Below are 21272 nucleotides of genomic sequence, written 5' to 3' on the forward strand. Positions count from 1 at the left end.
GTGCGCACTCTGAGAGGAGTGAGGCGAGAACTATTAATAGATCTTACGGTCCTTCAAGGCAGATACCAGCTGAGCTTTTTTGCTCAATAGCTTGGACCTCTAAAGACAAAGACAAAGGAAGCAAGTGAAAATAGATGAGAAAAGAGTTCACAAATGGCAGGCAGTATAAAGAGAAGACAGACGTCAGAGTAACCTCCACAATTTTAGATGGGCAGGGAAGTATGATTGAATGAATGAACAAAAACGTATAAAGCGCAACTTAGCCCAAGGGCATCAAGGCGCTAACGCAGGTCATCCAATACACAATCAAAGGGGTCAGCTTTACAAATACGCCTCAGAAAAAAGCCAGATGTTCAAGGCCTTGCGGAACAGAGAGAGGATTGCCCTATAAGCTCAGGGGGGAGAGAGTTCCGCAATCTGGGCGCCACAGTGGAAAACACTCTACCTCCCCATTTTGCCCTTACAAACCTAGGGACCACAAAAAAGTTTTTATTAGAGGAGCGAAGAGGTTTACTGGGGGTATAAAGATGTGCAAGTAACTTAATACCCTCCGGACCAGTGCCATAAAAGGCTCCATGAGACAGACATAGAATTTGAAAGGTGATCCTACAATGTATGGGAAGCCAGTGTAAATTCTCCCGAGCTGCCGAAGCTGAGGCAAGTCTAGGGAGGTTCAAAACCATCTTTTCCGCAGCATTCTGGACCATTTGAAAACGATGGAGAAGACTCTTGTTGATGCCCAAATAAAAGGCCTTTTCATATTCCAGTCTGGAGGAAACTAATGCCACCGTAGCCTGTTTCCGAGCATCAGGGGAAAGATAATGGGAGATCTTTCTAGGAATTCTGATAATGCCACAACAGGTGGAAACAGTCCTATTGACCTGATGGTCAAAGGAAAGGGTAGTGTCCATTATCACCCCTAAGTTCTTGCCATACTGGCGTGGGAGGGGGCATTCCCCAAGAGAAGGCTGCCACCAGTCCCTTGACCAGATATCCTGAGGGCAGGAAAAGTAATCAATTGGGTTAAATTAAAGTCAAGATGGGCTACAATAAGGGTATGAATGAGAGCTTTTGAGACCAGCAATGCGTAGTGTGGGTAAATCTTGTAAACATTATTAATTGTCACAAGCGGGAAATGGTGGAAATAAGGATAGAAATATTAGAATCAAAGTGATGTGATGGGGTAAAAAAGATTGAAGGGGAGGTGGAATAGCGAGGAAAGGCTCCAGGAAAGAAACAGGTTGAAGTGTAATAAAATCATATCAAATCAAACCAAAAGTAATTTATTTCCAAGAAATACATTCTTATAGAAATGTTGCACATTACCCAGTTCATAATAAATAATCCTGAATGTCATCAAATGTATTTTAACAGGTTGAAGTATAGCACTTGAAAGAATTTATTGGAGATAGAGAGAAGGCGAGGTATCATGAAGTGTAGAGGTGAAAGACAAATGGGAGATAAAAAAGCAGAGACTCATGAGCATAGAAATGGTAAGAAAGATTAAAAGAAGCAAAGATGTCATATAGTGGGAATGTATAGATAAAAAAACAAATGGCAGTGCCTAATCCTGTGGTACAATATTTGGATGAGAAGCAGAATATTTATGATCATAGAAATAGGAAGAGAACAAGGAAAGAGCAGTTCCAGAACTACCAGAAAAAGAGAGAGTAGACAACAATCTATAATGGTCCAATATGTCAGAGAAAGCAGAAAGAAAAATAGTTTAGCGTGGCAAGCAGTAAAAATAAAAAAGCATATTGTGGACAGTGATCTTCTACCTACCCAGGAGCACATCTATTAAGCCCCTGGTGCTTGCTATTCGTGTTCCGTTGCATTTAGAGCCATTTCTTAGCATAAAATGAATTCTCAAGCCCATTTGGATGCGAGAGGGAATTTTTGTGCTAAGAAATAGTGCTAAACGCAACATTATTTTTCTCACATAAAGATCCACAATTTCGCAGAATTCTTAAGCAATTCTGCATGATAACGCTGCACTGAATTACGCAAGTAAGTCGAGCATATTGGTATGCAAAATTCACATAATTTGCTTTTGTGTAATTAAGCAAAATTTGGCACAATATACTGAAATTCCATGTAATTACATGAAATGCAAATGTGCCGTCTTGCACTTTATTTTAGCGTGAAATACATCCTATCTTTTGGCGCAAGTACGCATTTAAACAAAAGCACTGCAAACAACAGTCAATTGTGTGCTGTGGTTTCCATGCATTTGCGGTAAAGTGGTGATTTTGCTGTGTGTTGTTACCACGAATGGGGCGTAATTATGCAAAGTTGTACAATGGCTTCATTTTAAGAATTTCAGGTAACAAGCATAACTGAAAATTTCGGAATTAGGCAAATCACGCCAGCATGATATACATTTCACCCAGGCCAGTGTGAACATTGTGAGGTGTAAATGAGTCTGTCATTATCCACTTACACCCCAGCAGCTCATGTCCTATTGCACTCCACCTGGATAACCAAACTGCTCTCTTTGTACACTTGACTCACCAGCATAGGAGAAGCAAGCAGTCATGGTTTACTCCAGAATATGGGCAAGGATTTAGAACTCAGAAAACCTCTGACACAAGTGATTACAAATGGCTCAATGTCCATTCAGAAATATATCTTTTATAAAGAACGTGTCTTTTATTTACATTTTGGGTAGTAGGACAATTGAAAAAAGAGCCACACAAAATCAGAAGATCATAACATATTTTGGTGCCACAACAGCACACCAAACACAATTATAGTGCTAACACAGTATGCACTTCCATACAAATAACATGTAGTCCACTGACCTATAGAAGCCAACAGGAAGAAGGTGGGTGTCCTCTGCTAACAGTAGAAAGTCTCTGGCTTTTCTCTGTCAATCTGAGATGCTAGCCCTACAAGGATAGAAGATTTTCAGTATCACTATCCAAGTCATTAAGACTTCATGAGTGGAGGGTTTTCTCTTTTATCCCTAACTCCTCCTTCAGGTCTTGGGCTTTTCTTGAGAGCTCTCAGGCCTCAATGAACGGAGGCTGTTAGAAGTGTGGCCAACTAAAATGTTTCTCCATCTGTGTTTGTGGAGTGGGATGCAGAGGACCATAATATCTACACAAAAGTACCAGAATGCCAGGAACAGTGCATAAAGAATATGTCAGCCAGACCTTTGCCCCCTTCCCTGGTCTTAGATAGGCATCATATATTAAATGTAGAGTTTGTGAGCAATAACACCTATAAGGTTCTCCTCAAAGGCACACATTTTAACAAAGTCCCATCAAGAAGAGGCTAGATTTGCCTTCTAATCCACACATTGTTTTTGACCACACATGTGTGCATGTGTGGAGTTTAAAAAAAATGTTGGTAACATTTGTTTACTTCAATGTAAGCACATGTCTTTATTTCATTCACAATTCTATTTAATTTCCACTAATTAAAATAAGTTATTTATCAATGATAACATGCATTGGAATGACTGTGTATCCAACCCCACTTTTAGTACCAATTTAAAGAAAACCTTAGCTATTACTGACATAAATATAACTAAATGAGCCCACCATGTTTGTTCTCCTTGAGGGTCTCCAGAGATACAGCTATAGACCCTTGCCTTAGCGCCGGGACGCCCCTATGCTGGGGCAGCTGTGCGCTATATAAAACTTTTTAACATAACATAACATAACACTGCCCTCCCCTGCTTGCAGGGTTGGTAATTGGGCCTCACCGGCCATCATTCTGGCCTTTTGGAACTTTGATGATGATGTCCACAAAGGCGCATGTGCCACTCATTGAAGCTAGAGAAAGGGGTGGTCAAGTCATAGGCTTGAAAATCCATCCCAGGAGTCGGTGGACAAGTGGAGCAGAGACTGGTAAGCTTCCAGCATTTGAGAGCTCATACAGGTAAAAAATTAGAGAGTTTGTCAAAAAATGTGAGGTAGTCAGCATGCACAGAAATTGATCACAACATAATCCCACGCCTATTAGAGAACATAGAATGTGTCAACAACACGGTAATTTAAAGGAAATAAGAACAATCTTCTCAATTAATTAATTTCAGAACGAGAAGGTTGACAAAATCAATTAACTACTTATTCTGTATAAACACTGCAAACACAACAATTACATTTTTTGTACTTTGGTATGCCCAGGTAAACGTGCTCAACATTAGAACTATTTCATAGTAATACTGGTATTGCATTCAATGGATTTGTAATGGCACATTCTGGTAATCAAGCTCTGAGAGCAAAGACAGATTTGAAGAGAAGTCCTGATTACATTGTTAATAAAATGAATCATCCTCAAATTTCCGGAGGAATAGCAAAATATAGAGCAGAATCTACTGGCTGAATTTTCTCCCCCATTAGTAATATGGTGGAAACTCAGCTGGCAGACTCTGCTCTGTATTTAGGGGCATATTTATCAAAGTTTTGCATTACCCTTGTGCCTCACAAGGTAATGCAAGGGCGACACACAATCTAGATGAGATTTACCAAAGTAAGTAAGGCTACTTTGCGTGTCCCTGCGTGACTTGATAAATCTGGAGAAACACAAGATGGCACGAGTTGCTGCCTTACGTTACTCTTCCCCAGGGAGTCGTACCATGGCTGTTCCCACAAATCCACTGATGGATTCTGATGCATTCCCAAATGTACTGTGAGTGGTAGATTTGAAATAGTGGATATTTGTTATAAACTACTGTTACTTTGCACCTATTTGGTTTTTAATCTTGGAAGTGGTTACTTTTTCATTAAAATTAATTGTGTTTCCACTATCCATTTTTATCTTTACACTTTCACTCACACATATTGTTTTGAGCACTGCTTCCGGTTACCACTGTGTGTTGACTAGTGGTATGTGCAATGTGGACATACCACTTTGTGAAATTGCCCAAATGATGACAACAGGGCGTTTCAGAGTGCGTAACTGATGGGTACATATATCACAGAGTGATTAGTCCCTTTTGTACTTTACAACTTGGTTGACACTTCTTCATATACAGAGTCCTTAGTTTTATGCAGACCCACAGTTATTGTTTGTTGTTATAGATTTGAAAATGTGTCAGAATGCCAGGCCTTTCCAGGGGAGGTATAATGAGGAGAAATATATCTTTATTTCTCCTTTTTTTATACTTGCTAGCTGTGTTGTATTCTGCAGCATATGTGGGAAGAGGAAAAAGCCTTATAGGTTTTTTTTGGTGCAGAAAGGTGTCCCTTCCTGCACAAAAACAATCATGACTGTAACGCAGGGACCCTTGCTGATTGTTGCAAGGGTAATTGTGTTGTCGTTGGGTAGATGTGTGTGCGCCAGCACACTGATAGACATGATGCATTCCTCCCCTTTCTCTCTTACACGTAGTCCAGCACAGTACAGTAAGGTGTCTTGCTGGGTTCCGTTGCCTGAAATAATGATAAATATGGCCCGGAGTTGCCTGGAGATAGTGGAGGATTTGACACTAACAGGACACTCTCAACCAGGAGAAGAGTCATTAGTGGTGTTACAGCAAACAGCATCATTCCATCCTCACCTGCCATTGAAAGCTTCTCATTTACAAAGGAGTGACAAAAACTCTGATTAGGGGAATACCATCTGTTTTTCTTCCTTTCAATTTTTTTCATGTTAGAATGGTGACATTGCAGATACTGATCCATAGATCAGTTGTTCTCACTCAACTTCTTGTCAAATTGTTCAAACGCGTCACTAGATGTGATTTTAATATTTTTGACAAATAAACAAAAACAAATTTTGAAATACTAGAAAGTCCCTGCAAGTGAAATATGCTGGTCTCCTAGCTCTATGGCAAAGCAAGTAATTGACACAGTGATATTGTTTTACAGGAGTGCAGTCTTGGGGTGAATGGCAATCTAGCAGAATCCAGCATCAAAAGTATATCAGTCCGTAGATCCTCCGGTGTATCCTTGGTTAGGGGACTGAGCCCTTTCCATAAAAGATTGTGACTCCCAGGCTAGGAATAATGTGGGAGAAAAAGAAAAGAAAGACCCTATTTACCCATCAGTGCATATACACAATTCTCTACCCAAGTTCCAACAAGGAGATGCTGATTTAGGATAACATCCTTAAATTAAAGGAAAGTAAAAACAATTTAGACTATGACAGAGCCCACACCATCTGTGTCTTTGTGAGTCATGTGTGTTTGATGATGATGCACCATTCCACCAATCATTGTTATCCACTCAATAGGTCTTAAAAATGGAAAGGCAGCTTTTCCCGAAAGCAATAAATGCAAAATTTTGCAAATTCGAAAGTGTGTGCCATGAGATGCCAGACGATGCTTCTAGGAAAGGACCTCCAGGCCGGTGCCTGGCCACCATGCATCAGGTGTACTACTCAACATCACTCAACTCGATGCGCGTCCGCATCTCCTCATAGAAATGTGATCACCAATTTGTTAGATCGAAGTAGAACGTGGCTCTTCATTTTCTTCAGACTGAGATTTTATTTCTATTTCCTGGGTGCAGATATGTTCAAGGATGTTGAATTTGGAGCCAAGGTAGTGGAGACGGTCAAGATTGAAGTTACTGCCTTCCATGCTGATTGTTTCCAGGGATGAGGCTCTCGACCATTCGCCTTCTTCCGCGAAGACACGGGGCTTGTAATTTTCTTGGATAGCCTCATCGGTAGAGGAATTGTGCAGAGTCTGGTGGAAAATACAAATACCAAAAATGATAAAGTACACAGATTTAGATTACTAATAGACAACTATTTTACTGAAAATTTTTCTGGAGCACTTTGAACTACAAAGTGACTTAAAGGTCAGTGTAAGTGGGGACGTACCTCCAAATTCAAACTATGCGATTATCTACCAACAAGGTAGTCCTGAATAAAATCATTAATACACATCCTGGCAGGTAAACATTAACAAATGCCGAAGGAAGTTAACTTTGACTATGAACATTTAAGCATTAAACTACACTGCCACCGGTGGACACTTAAAAGAATGCAACCCATCATCCTATCATCCCCAATGATCCCTTTAGTATGACCTGCATAAGGGTTCACTTTCTTCATATGTTGACAAAGCAACCCATAATTCATGTGGTATATGTTGTGTGACTTTTGGACGGAGGACCAGAAGAGCTGGATCCATGCCCCGCTGTGTATCACTGAAGGCTCTAGTGAACAGGGCTTGTGGAATCATAAAAGCAGTACGGCGATGTTCATGTGGATACTAGTAAAGTGGATACCTGTATTTCTTCCAGTGAGTGCTAGTCTTTCCAGCCCCTCCCCCCACACACACACAAGCTACAGTATCCATACTAAACAGATGAACTAAGTTAGAGTCAGACTGGGACAGAAAATAGCCCCAGTCACCAAAATAAAAGGGCCCCAATTAGCAAACCAGATAGATAAAAAGTGGCAACATTTGTAAATAAAGACAGGATTGAAATTGTAAAGGTACACGAGGTAGGTATTTTGCAAGATATGGGTGGCTGCATGCATTCGCGTTTGGTGCAGGCAGTGCTTGTTGTAATATCAGATAATTCAACAGTAAAAACCAGCCCACCTTGCCATAAACCTGTCCTACAAACTAGTAAAAAATGTCCCACAGTCTGGTCTGTCAGACGAGCCCATCAGGCACTGCCTGGTTGCCCTACAGGTCAGTCCCATACTGTACCAAGTGTACCCACTCTGTATCAATACTAAATGTTCATCCTCCGCTATATCATTAGTCTTTATCCTACATTCATAGTGATGTGTCTTGACTAAGTTAAACAACCTCTCTTAAATACACTTTATTAACAAAATCAAACCAGTCATCATACACAAAAAATATTCACAGAGCCATCCGGTCCCTTTTCATTTCAATCACTGATGACAGGAATGCCTGAGGCTCAGTCCTGGGCCTTCCCTCTTGTCGATTACATTATATCCTTATTCCTTGTTCATCATTTCTTCCCACCTATGCATTATTGACACGAGGGTTTTCTCTGTACATCTGTCTAATTCTAATGATAATCTGGCATTGAAAGACGCTATGGACACTGATGAATACCTCTGACTGGATTGGGATAGTATCGCCTCTGCATTAAGTGTTCTGGCTACTCTACTAGATCTGTTCACTTGCCCTAATTCTTTGAGGCCATCTTCATCAGCCAGAAGCCTAGGAAGGCATTTTAAGCCTGAAATCCATCTTGTATGGTGAATATTACCCAGAGCCTCTGCTGTGAAGTTTCAAGTCCTAAGTTTACCTGGTTGGAGAATTTTAAAGTGTGCATGTCACGAGACAGCAGGCCAAAGTGACATGCAATTTAAACTGCTGTAGCCAGCCACCACTTCCTGCTGCCAATCTGCAGCAATGGTCAGGGCCGGACTGGGAACCAAAACCGTCCATGGCAAAGTGCTCGGCCGCCCCCCCACCGCTCCCTCCGCCCGGGGGGTTGTGGGTGCCGCTGCGCTCTTTACCAGGGCCGGTTTTCGGCCGATTTTATTACTGGGCCAATGTTGCAGCTATGTTGCAAAAACGGCCCTGTAACAAAAACGGCCCCTAGGGGGCCCAAACCGGCCCCCACCCGTGCGTGGCACCGGGGGATTGCCCAGTGCCCACTATGACCAGTCCGGCCCTGGCGATGGCCCCGTCCTGCACTCACAGCTTGGGCTGGCAGAGGAACAAATAAAAGGGTAATAAATTCATCTTATTACCATTTTATTTTTCACTTTTGCTGCACATACAGTGGGGGCAATGTGACGCTCCTCTCCCAAATGGAGAAGCTGCTGCTGATTGCTCAAAATCTGCTCTCCTCCCAAAAATCTCTAAAATATTTCTACTTTATATGCCGCCTGATTTTCCAAATGTTCACAAAATGATCCTTTGCTGTTTTTTTAAAAAAAAATCCAGCTCTCAGTTTATAGGCCAGTATACTTACTGTCATGCTGTCTATTTGCCTAATTTTAATTTCTAATATGTTGATGCCTGCAGACACTCTATGAAATGAACCGATACAAACAGATGTTACTCGAATTGTCTTCATTTTGCTTTTTATGTACATAGCAACATAACATATGTGCAGGTGTTTTTTACCAGTAACATTCTGGGCTCGGCTAGTGTGATTGCTGAAAATCAAGATCACACTTTTGCCTTGATGATTACCGCCAGCTCCTTTCATCCAGGCAAAACAAAATAAACAAGGAGGGACTCACTAGGATTGTAATGTTTATAGTGCTTATTAATGCCTGGAAGACATGTTAACTATGCCAGAGTAATTTTAGTAATTGCGCATTGCACTTGTGATGCGAAGTTACCAATATTATGTGTTTTCACCAGCTTGAGTATTTAAGAATAGTTTAGGGCAGAAATATTACCGCAAGAGCACAGGAACAACCAACTAAGAGAGAGTGAGTGGCTGCTGGATACTGCTGCTCATGCCCTGTAGCATGCAGTGCTATTTGCTTATGAGAAAATGCATCCTCAGCATCCCTTTAGGCACAAGTGTGAATCTGCACTAAGAAAACAGCCCTAAATGCTGGATTATATTTCCCACACAGGTACACATGATTCAGAGTAATTTTGCGGAAATTATACTAGAGAGAATTACGCCAGTTACGCCCACCCCTAGTGTTTATGCATCAGGTTGAGCAGTGTGATTTGCAGCAGAGATGTTTGTTTTTACTGTGAAAACCACTATGGTTAAAGTAGCAGAGTGGTGTGGACTACAAAGATGGCCAGCCAGACACACGTACACCGGGATCCGGCATATCCCACTCACCTTGCCAGCAGGACTATTGAAGTGCCTTGGGCGGAGCTCGGCGGGCAGCTGCATGCAGTGGAACAGTCTACACAACTGAGCCCTGCTGTTGGAATTGGCTAGCTGGAGCATGAATTCAAAGCGGTTGAGGCCACGCAGGATGAAACATGGGCCCTGGCCCCCCAGCATTACCTCCAGCACGAGAACAGGCTGCATCACGATGTGGGAGGCGGCTGCCTCGGAAGAGACGGAGTCGGTGCTGTCACAGGCACCCGGCACTGAAGGCATGGGCCCTTTGTATGACATCATTGGAGCATCCACTACCTGATGCTGGTGCTATGAAGGTGACATTTAAATACCCCCCCACTATGAACCAAAGCTTTTATGGCACCAAGCAAATGAAGCAAGTCCTCACGACCCTCCCCAGATGAGCTCTCTTGTCTCTTCCATCTAAGTATCTATCCATTCATTCTTCCATCCAACTGATGATATCCACAATTTCACCTTTACTATCTGTCATCCATTCATTCTTTCATCTATTATTCAGTCTTTCACCATTCCATCCGTCCGCCCAACCATATTCAAACTTATGCAGGCATATCCAAACCTATCCATCCATCTACCAATTCATCCACCCTTTCAATCATACATCTCCACATACATCCTCCCACTAATCCTTACTGTCATTCATCCATCTCCCCTTTCACTACATCCATTCATTCTTTCACTCCATTAATTCATCCGTGCACCCCATCCATACATCCACCCTTTCACTCACTCATCCATCCATCTTTTCACTTAGCCATCCAATCATCCATATCTTTACTCATCCTTCCACTTAAACACTTAACCATCCATTTACCATTTCACTCATCCATCCACTCACTCATCCATTCATTCTTTCACTCATTGATCCACCCACCCTTTCATTCAGCCACCCTACCCATCACTCATCCATCCATTCTTTCACTCATCCATCCTATCACTCATCCATCAACTCTTTCACTAATCAATTTATCTTTGTGCTCATTCATTCAGCCTTTCAATCCATGTATCCATCTACCCTTTCCATCCATACATCTTTCCATTCTCCTTTTCAATCATATCATCTATCAATACCTCCACCTTCCCTTTCACTCATCCATCCATTCTTTAACTCATCCATCCTTTGAGTCATCTATCCATCCATCTACCCATCCATCCATCCTTTCACTCACATATCCATCTACCCTTTGACTAACACATCCCTTCATCTATCCTTTCCTTTGTCTGTCAAATTGCAGACAGAAGAGGCCCATCAAGAACTCCACCTAACCATCATCTATCATCTATCCATCCATCTACCCACCCATCCATCCTTTCACTCACCCATCCATCTACCCTTTGACTAACACATCCCTTCATCTATCCTTTCCTTTGTCTGTCAAATTGCAGACAGAAGAGGCCCATCAAGAATTCCACCCGCTGTGGTTTCTAAAGTTGGGGGGATCATAGCATCCCAGCATCTATCCCTTTTCTCATCCATCTCTCCTTTTGCTCATCCATCTATCTACCCTTTCATTTCTATCCATCTATCCACACTTCCACTCCACTCATCCAACCCCCTTTTCACTGATCCATCCATCCTTTCTCATCATCCATCCACCCTTTCACTCATCCATCCATTCACCCTTTCATCCATCCACCCACCCTCTGTCCTTCATCCACCCTCCCTTTCACTTATCCGTTCATTCTTGCACTCATCCATCCTTACATTAATCTCTTTACTCATTCATTCATCCACCCATCCACACACATATCCACCCTTTCACTCAGACACCTATTCATCAGTCCTTTCACTCACTCAACCAACCAACCACCCACCTTTCACGTTCTTTAGGAGCCTGTTAGCAATCAAAGAGGGCACATTGGGCCACCGCCCAATGCACAGTGATCAGAGCTAAATTTCTCAACTATAGTGACATAGAGACTGTCCTCAGGGTAGTACGTCAACTAGACACTTCTCACTTTGAAAATCAAGTAATTGCAGTTTTAGCTGGGCCCTGTTACTCTTCTTATTCTCGAGGAGTCTTGATTTAGATAGCTGCTGGGATTCCCTTCCTCTGAAAAAAGATTATCTCTGATCCTATGGGCATATATTTATTGGTGTGGTGCATATTAGATTGAACAGATACTTGTTTAGTTAATATTTACACACCCAACACAGTCTTTTTCAACAACATCATGCTTTTAGTAGCCCATCGTATTCACAGACAGTTTCTCTGGACAGGCAACTTTACTTATGTCCTTCACTGACAAGTAAACAGATACCCACTCAGGGAGGAATTGAAGCTGGGAATTATCGTTCTACTTAAACAAGTCTTACTGGACTTAGACTTAATGGAAGTCTTGGGGTTTCAGAACCTGTCCACCAAGCAATATTTGTGCCACTTCCTAAGTCATGGTTCAGAAAAGGGGGTGGTGATGGACAGAGTGTCTGAATTAAGCAGACCACTCCTACCCAGTCCAAAGATCAGGGCTTGATCCATCACCGTTTTTTAGCTCACTGCACCATCCCAGCTCAGAACCTGGCTACATGCAAATTAGTCTGTCCCTGGCCCAGTGCATCATGGGAACAGGGCAGACCAAACTACCAAGCCAATACTTATACTGGAAAGGAAACAAGCTTCCGGGGACCGGTTTCTGGCATTACAGCCGTCTTCGGCCCGGCTTGCTTGAATCCTGATGGTGCAGTGAGCAAGGGACTCACCCCGAGTGGGCTGGGTATACTCAGACGTGAGTCCCAGGTTCTCCACACCACTGGAGTCAAGCTATCCAGGCTGAATGAAGGCTGATAGCCAGAAACCGGTCCTTTGATGCTTGATTCCGGTCTGGGAAAGACATGGCTTGGTAGTTCGGACTGGACTGTTCCCATGAGGCACAGGGTCAGAGCTGATTTGCATATAGCCAGTGTCTAACCCAGGGTGGTGGGGAGTGCAAGAAAACGATGGATTTAGGCCCAGATCCTTGTACTGGGTTGAATGTATGACATTGTTCTACATTCTGTCCATCAACTGTGTTTTTTGCAACTTCCTAAGTCATGCCATGTATAGCAGACTGGACTTTATCCTGACTACTGTGATTTGTACAAGAGGGGTTGGTGCTGCTTTCTACATAAATAAGTTTCTTTCAGATCATTCAACCCTGGTGCTGCAAATCCAACAGAGCCGGTCCCTTCCCAGGATCCCACTATGGAGACTGAGGGTGGAGGCTTGGGGCATACCCCTTTGTGTCTCATGTCTGTGATTTTATTACAGTTTTTTGCCATTAACCGTAACACTGTAAGTATGAGAGCTGCTCAGTAGGAAACTTATGAAGTTTCCTTTAGAGGGGACTCTTTATCTCATGTTATGGGTGGTCAGAATTATGCTTGATATTCTTGAAACTAAACACAGGCTAGCAGACACCTGGGATGTGCTGTGATGTGCTGGCCAAGTATACCCTTTCTCAACATCAGCAGAGGCTTCATATGGAAGAGGATATATTGAGCGGATTCCTGGCATTGTGCCTCAAACAGGAAATGCCCCACACCCATATTTTGAAACTACGGAAAGAAGGGGGACCTGACATTGTTTCAAGAGCAGGGATCAATACCACCTGTAAACAATATTGAATGTTTATGCTCGGGACATTCCTAGGGATGGAATACTCCTTTATCTAGCTGGCATAAGCTTTCCAACCTTATTACATGCCAGAGGAATTATATGGACAGCCCACTCATGGCTGAAGAGCTTCGGGAAGCCATCAACAACATGGTGAAACAGAAAACCACTGGCACAGATGGACTGCTGGCAGATTTATGTCTAAGGAGCTTCTTCAGGTTAAAAAAAAAGTACAGTATTTGTAAAGGGCATAGCTACCCGTAGGCATCCCGGCGCTGGGGGCCGTTGGGAAGATTAAGCGAGCTATTGCCCAAAGTCACATGGTGCTGTGCAGACTCCTGCCGCCGGTGCCGGGGTTTGAACCTTGATCCCCAGCGTCTGGCATCAGTTGCCCTGGCCGCTGCGCCACAACTCAAACTTCATTGATATTGAGGATATGGGTATCCTCCCTAAGTCCATTCGATGAGCTTTAATTTAACTAATTCTGAAGGGGGAAGAGATCTGACATTCCTGACATCTTACTGTCCCTTATTTAAGCTGAACACCAATGTGAAAATACTCAGCAAAGCTCTGGCCAATTGGATGCTCAGGGTCATGGGTACACTGATAAACATGGACGAATCTCGTTTTGTGCTAGGTAAGAGCACAATGCACAACATATGATGATTAATCCATGTCCTATCCTCAGTGCAGGGGGTCTCCGGAACCGTTAGCACTGTCAGTGATCATCATTGAACAGCCATTCAATACAGTGTCATGGGACTGCCTATGTGAATGATGAAACGCATGGGGTTTGGGTCATAATTTGGCACAGGACATGCCCACAGCTAGGGTGAGGACAGGCGGGTGAATATCTGATGAATAGATTCTGCTCAGGAGGATCCAGCAGGGGAGCCCGCTATCTCCAATGATGTTATGTTATGTTAAGTAAATTTATTCAGAGCAACAGCTACCCGTAGGTTTCCCGGTGCTATGGAACGTCAAAAACAGAGAGAAAGAATGCCAGAGAAATGATCTATTGATTAAAGAGCCAAGTCTTTAGGTCTCTACAAAACTTATAATATTGTGGTTCTGTGCGCAGCGAGAGTGGCATGGAGTTCCAGAGTACTGGGGCCAAGTATGAAAAAGAACGTCCCCCCATCCTGGATTTCTTAAATCTAGGCACTAAAAAGTAGTGCTGACGGTATGAAAAAGAACGTCCCCCCATCCTGGATTTCTTAATTCTAGGCACTAAAAAGTAGTGCTGACGAGCAGAGCGAAGGGATCGTGAAGGGTGGTAGTGGTGCACCAACGCTTGAAGATAGTGTGGTGCGACTCCGGCATTTATCCTATGCATAAAGCAGAGAGATTTAAACTTAGCGCGACTTTCCATCCTCAACCAATGGAGATCACGAAGTGCAGCCGAGACTGACATCTTTGCAGGAAGATTGCAGAGCAGTCTGGCGGGCGCATTCTGGACTGTTTGTAATCTCTTCAACACCTCCTTGCCCACTTCTAGATACAGCACATTGCCGTAATCAAGCCTAGAAGTGACAAGCGCCTGAATTACCGTTCTCTGAGTGGGCAAGGGAAGCATCCAGAGTCTCTTTTTGAGCCATTTCAGTATGACAAAACAAACGGAGGCTGCTTTACTTGCTTGTTGTCTCATGCTAAGCTGGTCATCAACCACGAAGCCCAGATTACGGGCAGATTGAACCGGGGTTGGAGGAGGCCCCATTTGAGGGGGCCAATGTTGCGGGCCCCATAGGATTTTATCTTTGCCAAAGAGCAGAAGCTCAGTTTTGTTCCCGTTTAGCTTCAGTGTGTTGTCATACATCCAGCTGACAATGTTAGTCAATCCTGTTTTTAGTGAGGAAGTGTTATTATTAGATTTGGTAGAGAAAGAGTAAATAAGGTGGGTGTCATCGGCGTATGAATACACCGTGAGCCCTGCTTGTTCTGCTATAGCCGCCAAAGGGCTAACATAAATGGTAAAGAGCAGCGGGCTCAAAATTGAGCCCTGAGGGACTCCATGCTGTGACCCATATATGTATACCCATGTTTAATCTTGCAATGGAACCAGTGAATGACACACTGGTGTATTTGTGGAACCCAAGGGTCTCAATCTTGGGTTCTCCTCTCTGAATTAACTCAGTTCAGCACAATGTGTGACCGAAAAGTAGCTAGACAATAGAGCATTGCTCTACCAGCTTGGGGGACTGTGGGAATTTACCCTAGCTTAGCAACCTGCGAACTGTGGGAATTTACCCTAGCTTAGCAACCTGAGGTGGGCATTATGTGGGATAATGGCCACTACTGCTGTTTAACCGCACAGGTCTTGGTGGACCTTAAGACACAGTATGATCTGAAGATGGGGTGTGTCTTCACTGGACTGGTAACATTAGTGGAGTTTTGGAACAGACTATGCCTACCGATTATGGGTGGGATAGCATTAGCCAAGATGGTGTCCCTCCCCCAGTGCTTATACGCATTAGTGGGCCAGGTGGCGGCGGTGTGGGTGAGGGTGGTTGCAGGAGTCCTGAAAAGGCCAACCTATGACCCTTGCATTCAACTATGAGTGCTGACACCCTTTAAAGAGATTACCACTATGCTGTCTGTGCAGAAGTGGAGGTATGGGGGCATTGGGAGATTTACATAGTACCTATGATCCAGCTTAAGCTGCTTTTGATCTGAGCCGCTGCCACTTTTTACAACATGCGAGTATAGCATGGACAGTTAGGCATGTCTGGACTACTTTCCCTGAAGAACTACTCACAACTGCAGCAATGACTATGATTTGATCCCAAGCAGGCTGGTGACTAACCCATACACTGCCAGGTCTTCAACAGTGGAGTAACTACGGTAGTTGCATGTGACAGATGGTCACCGGCTTGCTTAGAGTTGCTATCAGGCGCAGACTGGGAGAGGGGGTTTGTTCAGGTGAAAACCATTTCACCTTAGTGTTAGCGTTAATCTTATTCAATTTCATTTTCTCTGTATGACTTGTCTCACCACAAACAAACTGTCTAAGATTTACGCTGGCAGGTCATCGGCATGTACCAGGTGCAACATGCAGGGACTGACTTTTTCCATGTGGTTTGGGGCTACCCCCCTGCTGAACATATTCTGGGAATCAGTAGCTGAAAGTTTACCATCAATGACCAACGGTTTTCCAGTCCACCCAATGAGACAATGCCTGTTGGGTGTCTTCTCTGCCACACCCAACTTAAAATTGAGGACATTCATGGCAGCTGTTGCCAAGATGTTATCTAAGCAGTCATTTGTTTGTACCTCCGCTAGGGCCCCTGACACAAGGCTTTGCAAAAGGGCTGTCATTAATAGGGAGTGCCAGATAAACAGCAGTTGAGTAGTATAAGGAGGGATGGTTATGTGACAGAAGATCTGCGGAATGGTCAGCAAAGCTTGCGAAATTGATTTATCCCCGAACAATATACTACCATGAACACAACCAGAAAGCATGCTTTGATGGTATTTAGACAAAATGTAGGAAACTAAAATATTGTGTCAAGAATATTAAGTACATAAATATTGTGAAGGGGCGCAAGAGCGACACAACTCATAAGTTAGATTTTTCAAGCCATGCAAGGCTACCTTGTCTGACTTGATAAATCTAGAGTAACAAAACTAGACCTGGGTGGTAAATTCCGTTCGGCTTGTGGAATTTGCAGATTGTGTGTAATTTCGTGTTCCGTGGATAACACAGAATTGGAAAAAAGTCAGCGATCCGCGGTTTTGCAGAACTTTAAAAATGCTTGTTCGGGAGATATTTCTCCTTGAGCACGCAAACAGCGTTCACAAACAGGCAAAAGGCATTGCGAAGGGGTGGAACAAGCAATTCCGCGTGTTTGCTGAACTTTTGCGTGCTCGTGGACATTTTTTACCGTTTCGCTGAGCTTTGCGTAACATGACTACGCAAATTCCACCCACCCCTAAACACAACCCAGTGCAAATCGCTGCATTGAGATACTCTACCCAAGGGACGCGTTCCATAGGTGGAGCAAGAGTGTTCCCAAGCATCCACCAAAGGTGAGACGTAACAAGGAGAAATATCTATATTTCTCCTTGTTTCTAATTCTATCTATGAGTGCTGTATTCTGCAGCACACAAAGAAAAAGGAAAATACCTCAGAGGATTGTTTTTGTGCAGGAAGGTATCCCTTCCTGCACAAAAACAATCCTGCTTACAATGCATCGATCGTTTCCTATGCCGATGACACCCAGCTTCTCTTTACCTGCCGGAAGGGTGAAGAATTTGATGGCGAAAGTATCCGGGAGTGCCTTGGGGCTGTTTTTAATTGGTTCCAACTGAACAGCCTCAAGTGCAACTCAGACAAATCTGAGATACTTTTTTTCGGATGTCCATCTGATCCGGATTGGCAGGGGTGGTGGCCCGCCGACATGTTCCCCCCAGCCCATTCGTCCCAGTCAGCCAAGAACCTGGGAATTAAAATCGACAACGGGCTGACGCTCAAATCCCAGGTGCTGGCCCTTACAGGAACATGTTTTGGCATCCTCAGGATGCTCCGGAAGTTCTTTCCGTTACTGTCGGAGGAACACAGGAGAACAATTGTTCAGGCCCTCATTGGATCCAGATTGGATTATACTAACATCTTATACCTTGGCCTTCCGGAGTACCTCCTGCAACGTCTGCAGGTGGCCCAGAATGCTGCCGCTCGAGCCATCTTTGGCCTGCATAGGCGAGCTAGTGCCTCGAGTCTACTGCAAGCTCTACTTTGGCTCCCCATCCGGAAGCGGATAATATTCAAGGCTATGACGCTGGCCCACAAAGCTCTGCATGCTACGGGAGCTCAATATCTTCAAAGGAGGCTGGCTTTTTACCTTCCGGCACGATCCTTGAGATCGGAGTCCCTTGCTCTTGCGGTAGTCCCCCGAATAAAAAAAGCCCGTATCGGAGGACGGTCATTTAGGCTGTTGGCCCCTCAGCTGTGGAACTCTTTACCTTTGACCTTGCGTTCCACGCCTAACCTACTTGACTTCAGGAAGGGTTTAAAGACCTGGCTCTTTACCTGTTAGAGACTTTCTGCCCTGTTTTAGGTTTTGTGACTGCTTTTATCCTTTTTCACTGTTATGTTTTGTCTGTTTTTTTCCTAGGTCTGGTAGCACAAAGCGCCGGGACACTCCTTGGAGTAGCCGTGCGCTATAGAAGACCTATAATAACATAACATAACATAACATAACATGCAGGTGCAAGGGTGCCTGCATTGGTGCTAGGGAGCACATTGTGCACCAGCACAGGAAAAAGCCATGAAAGTGTCATAATATGTTAAATACAATACATTCCTGCTATTTCCCTATCACGCAGCACAGCAAGGTGACTTACTGCCTTGCATGATTTTTTCATAAATATGCCCCTGTATTTTTTGCTAGTGATGTGCCACTGTAAACATCAGGTCAGTAACAATAGGCCTAAACTCAATTCCGGATGAATGATGTGTGCACTCATCTGTCACTCCACTAGTCGCAAAGCCAGCACTTTAACGCATCAGAATCAGGTCTCTTATTCTTGTTATATCAATAGAAGGACTTTGCATATGAATGTTGAAAGGGTTATTCATAACACAAAGCTTAAAGGAAACAATATAAATGCAAATCACCCCCAAAAAAAATCCATTCTGGAAAGGAGAGTGGTACTGACCTGCCTGAGGTATGCTTCCAAAGTCTTCAGTTTATAGTCAGTGACTACACTGTCAGTTGTTGAATATGTCCTGCGGCCACCTGACACAGCCTGCCAATGAGAAACAGCAGAGACAGATCACTACACATTTACTAAGGTGTGAGTTAACTTCTGGAGATTTAACAAGCACATATTTTGACACAATGAGGGATAAATGTTGACTACTACAATATAACAATAGTTTAAGGAAACTGGTGGCATATCCAGAAAGGTGGGGTTTTTCAGGTTGAACACTATATTTCTTAGATAAGGTACCGAATAGGTGTTACTAGACACACTTAGAGGAATGGGTAACATTTGAGGGCGAATATTGGCTGTGCGCAGAGGCTTCCTCTTTTGCTACATCTGTTTCATGGTGCAGAATTTCCTAAAAACTCTATTCCAAAAACATTCTGAAATAAATGGGCATTTTACTTGTGGATCCATTTCCCTTGTGGTCTTTTTCTCGCAGTGGCCTAAACATGGTGCAAACGTCCTGGTTTTACATGAAAAGCAACCTACAGAGTAAGTGACCGACAGGCATCAAGTACAGCATTCATGAAGATACGGAGAAGCTCAGAAGTAAAAAAAACTCCATGTTTTAACCTCCCTACACTTTGTGGTGGTAGGCATGCAGTAGCGCTGGGAAGATAGAACTTTTTACATACTTGGGGTTTCATTAGCATGGCCGCCCGCCATACCCTCGGGAAATGGGACCGCCCGCAATGCTTGCGGCAGTCCCGCACATCCCATTAGGATGCAACCGCCACACTAGCGGGCGCATCCCGCATTTCTGACATTGCAGCAGCACCGCCCGCCACAATGCCAGAAATGCAAGTTGTGCATTTGACAGTACAATGTGACAGGAATCGCGCAGTGCATGCCATGTTGTACTGTCAAATGCAGGGGGGTACCATAGGTATCCCCCATGTGCACCCCCCACCTCCCAGAAACCCTGGGAACACAGAAAGGCATGTCCCCGCATGTATGCTAATATGGATGGTGGTGTATCGAAACATCGCCACCATGTTAACAGCTTTTAAGCCCAGTCGACTCTTCGACGGGGTGGAAAACCAGCGGGCGGTCTTTCGGTCCGCGCGGGATCCCCCCGCCATGGTAATGTGGCTGGGGAAATTTACATGCGGGTGGTGCATTTTGGCGGGGGATCGCCACCGCCATACAGGCGGTGGCGATCCGCCCGCTATCTCAACGACCCCCTAGGCGTCCTGTTTAGTTATGAAATCAGAAACTTGGCAGCATTACCTTTTTTAAACAACAGCTTTGCAGTGCAGTGATCACAAAAATTACAAAGAAACAGCAACAATGAAGACAAAAAAATGGCTTTGCATTGGTAGCGGCTCCTCTGCTGAGGAAGAGGAGTGTCGCCCCACTGCCCAAAAGCAAAAATAACATGGGATTAACGTATCATTATTATCATTTTATTTGTCCTTTTGCAGTCAGTGGCCTTGCTCAATGTGAGGCAGGGCGGGGGAGGACAGAGCAGGAGATAAGTGGTTACCACTCCCTAAGTGTGAAAGATTGTTTGGGCAGCCCTCTTGGGCTGGCCAGACAGATCATGCGTGCTTTGCATGTTCCCCACCAGGCTGCAATGAACATCTTGGTGGGGAACATGCACATGCTCCATGTCCCCTTCTGAGCATCGAAACATGGCACTCAGACCAATCACAATGCTGCATTGCAGCGTTGTGAATGGCTATGGGGAGCCAGAGAGCTCAGGTGCGTCCTGCTGCTTCTGGCTGTCGGGAATGGAGACAGGAAGAAGGAAGATGAAGAGGACGGGGAGATGTAGCGGGAGGCCATTCCAAGGTGAGTGTTTTTTTTCTTAATTCCCTCTCCCCACAACCCTCATCTCATAGCAGCCGCTACTGCTTTACATTGCAGAAAGGAAGGTTTTTTTACAGTGCATTCCGCCTATCATGTACTGGATACCATTTCTGTAGATGGTGCTGGGCTCCATCATCCGTCTATCATAGCAGGAGTACAGGGCAAGGCTTCCAACATCAGGAAAGGAATAGTGAGCACCAGTATTTTTCCAGGTGGGCAGCAGCCTGTTAAGGAGGGGGTTGGAATTGGGGCATTGCTTCATACAACAAAGGGCTCCAATGACCTTACCATACTTCCATGTCCATGTTATAGTCGAAACCTACTGCTATATAGGGCTGGTTTGAAATTTTTTGGGGATTTTAGTCTTTTCCTTGTGAGCAGGACAGAGAAAGGGCTAGAGTTAGTGCTCAATTTGAGCAGGTGG

The 21272-nt window shown here is 44.1% G+C and overlaps 1 protein-coding gene across 1 annotated transcript in view; it reads right to left on the reverse strand.

The window, feature by feature from the left end:
* Positions 1-2618: 2618 nt before the first annotated feature.
* The window catches only part of LOC147706375 (cadherin-like protein 26), a 359502-nt gene continuing 340848 nt past the window's right edge, over positions 2619-21272 (reverse strand). Inside the window, exons 19-20 of the mRNA XM_086932874.1 lie at positions 18986-19075; positions 2619-6643 (exon numbers count right to left, since the gene is read on the reverse strand). Of these exons, the coding sequence (XP_086789000.1) occupies positions 6395-6643; positions 18986-19075 (339 nt within the window). The 3' untranslated portion in view covers positions 2619-6394. The remainder of the gene's footprint in view (positions 6644-18985; positions 19076-21272) is intronic.

This window comes from Lissotriton vulgaris, chromosome 7, assembly GCF_964263255.1.
Source record: "Lissotriton vulgaris chromosome 7, aLisVul1.2, whole genome shotgun sequence".
In the NCBI taxonomy this organism is placed as follows: domain Eukaryota; kingdom Metazoa; phylum Chordata; class Amphibia; order Caudata; family Salamandridae; genus Lissotriton; species Lissotriton vulgaris.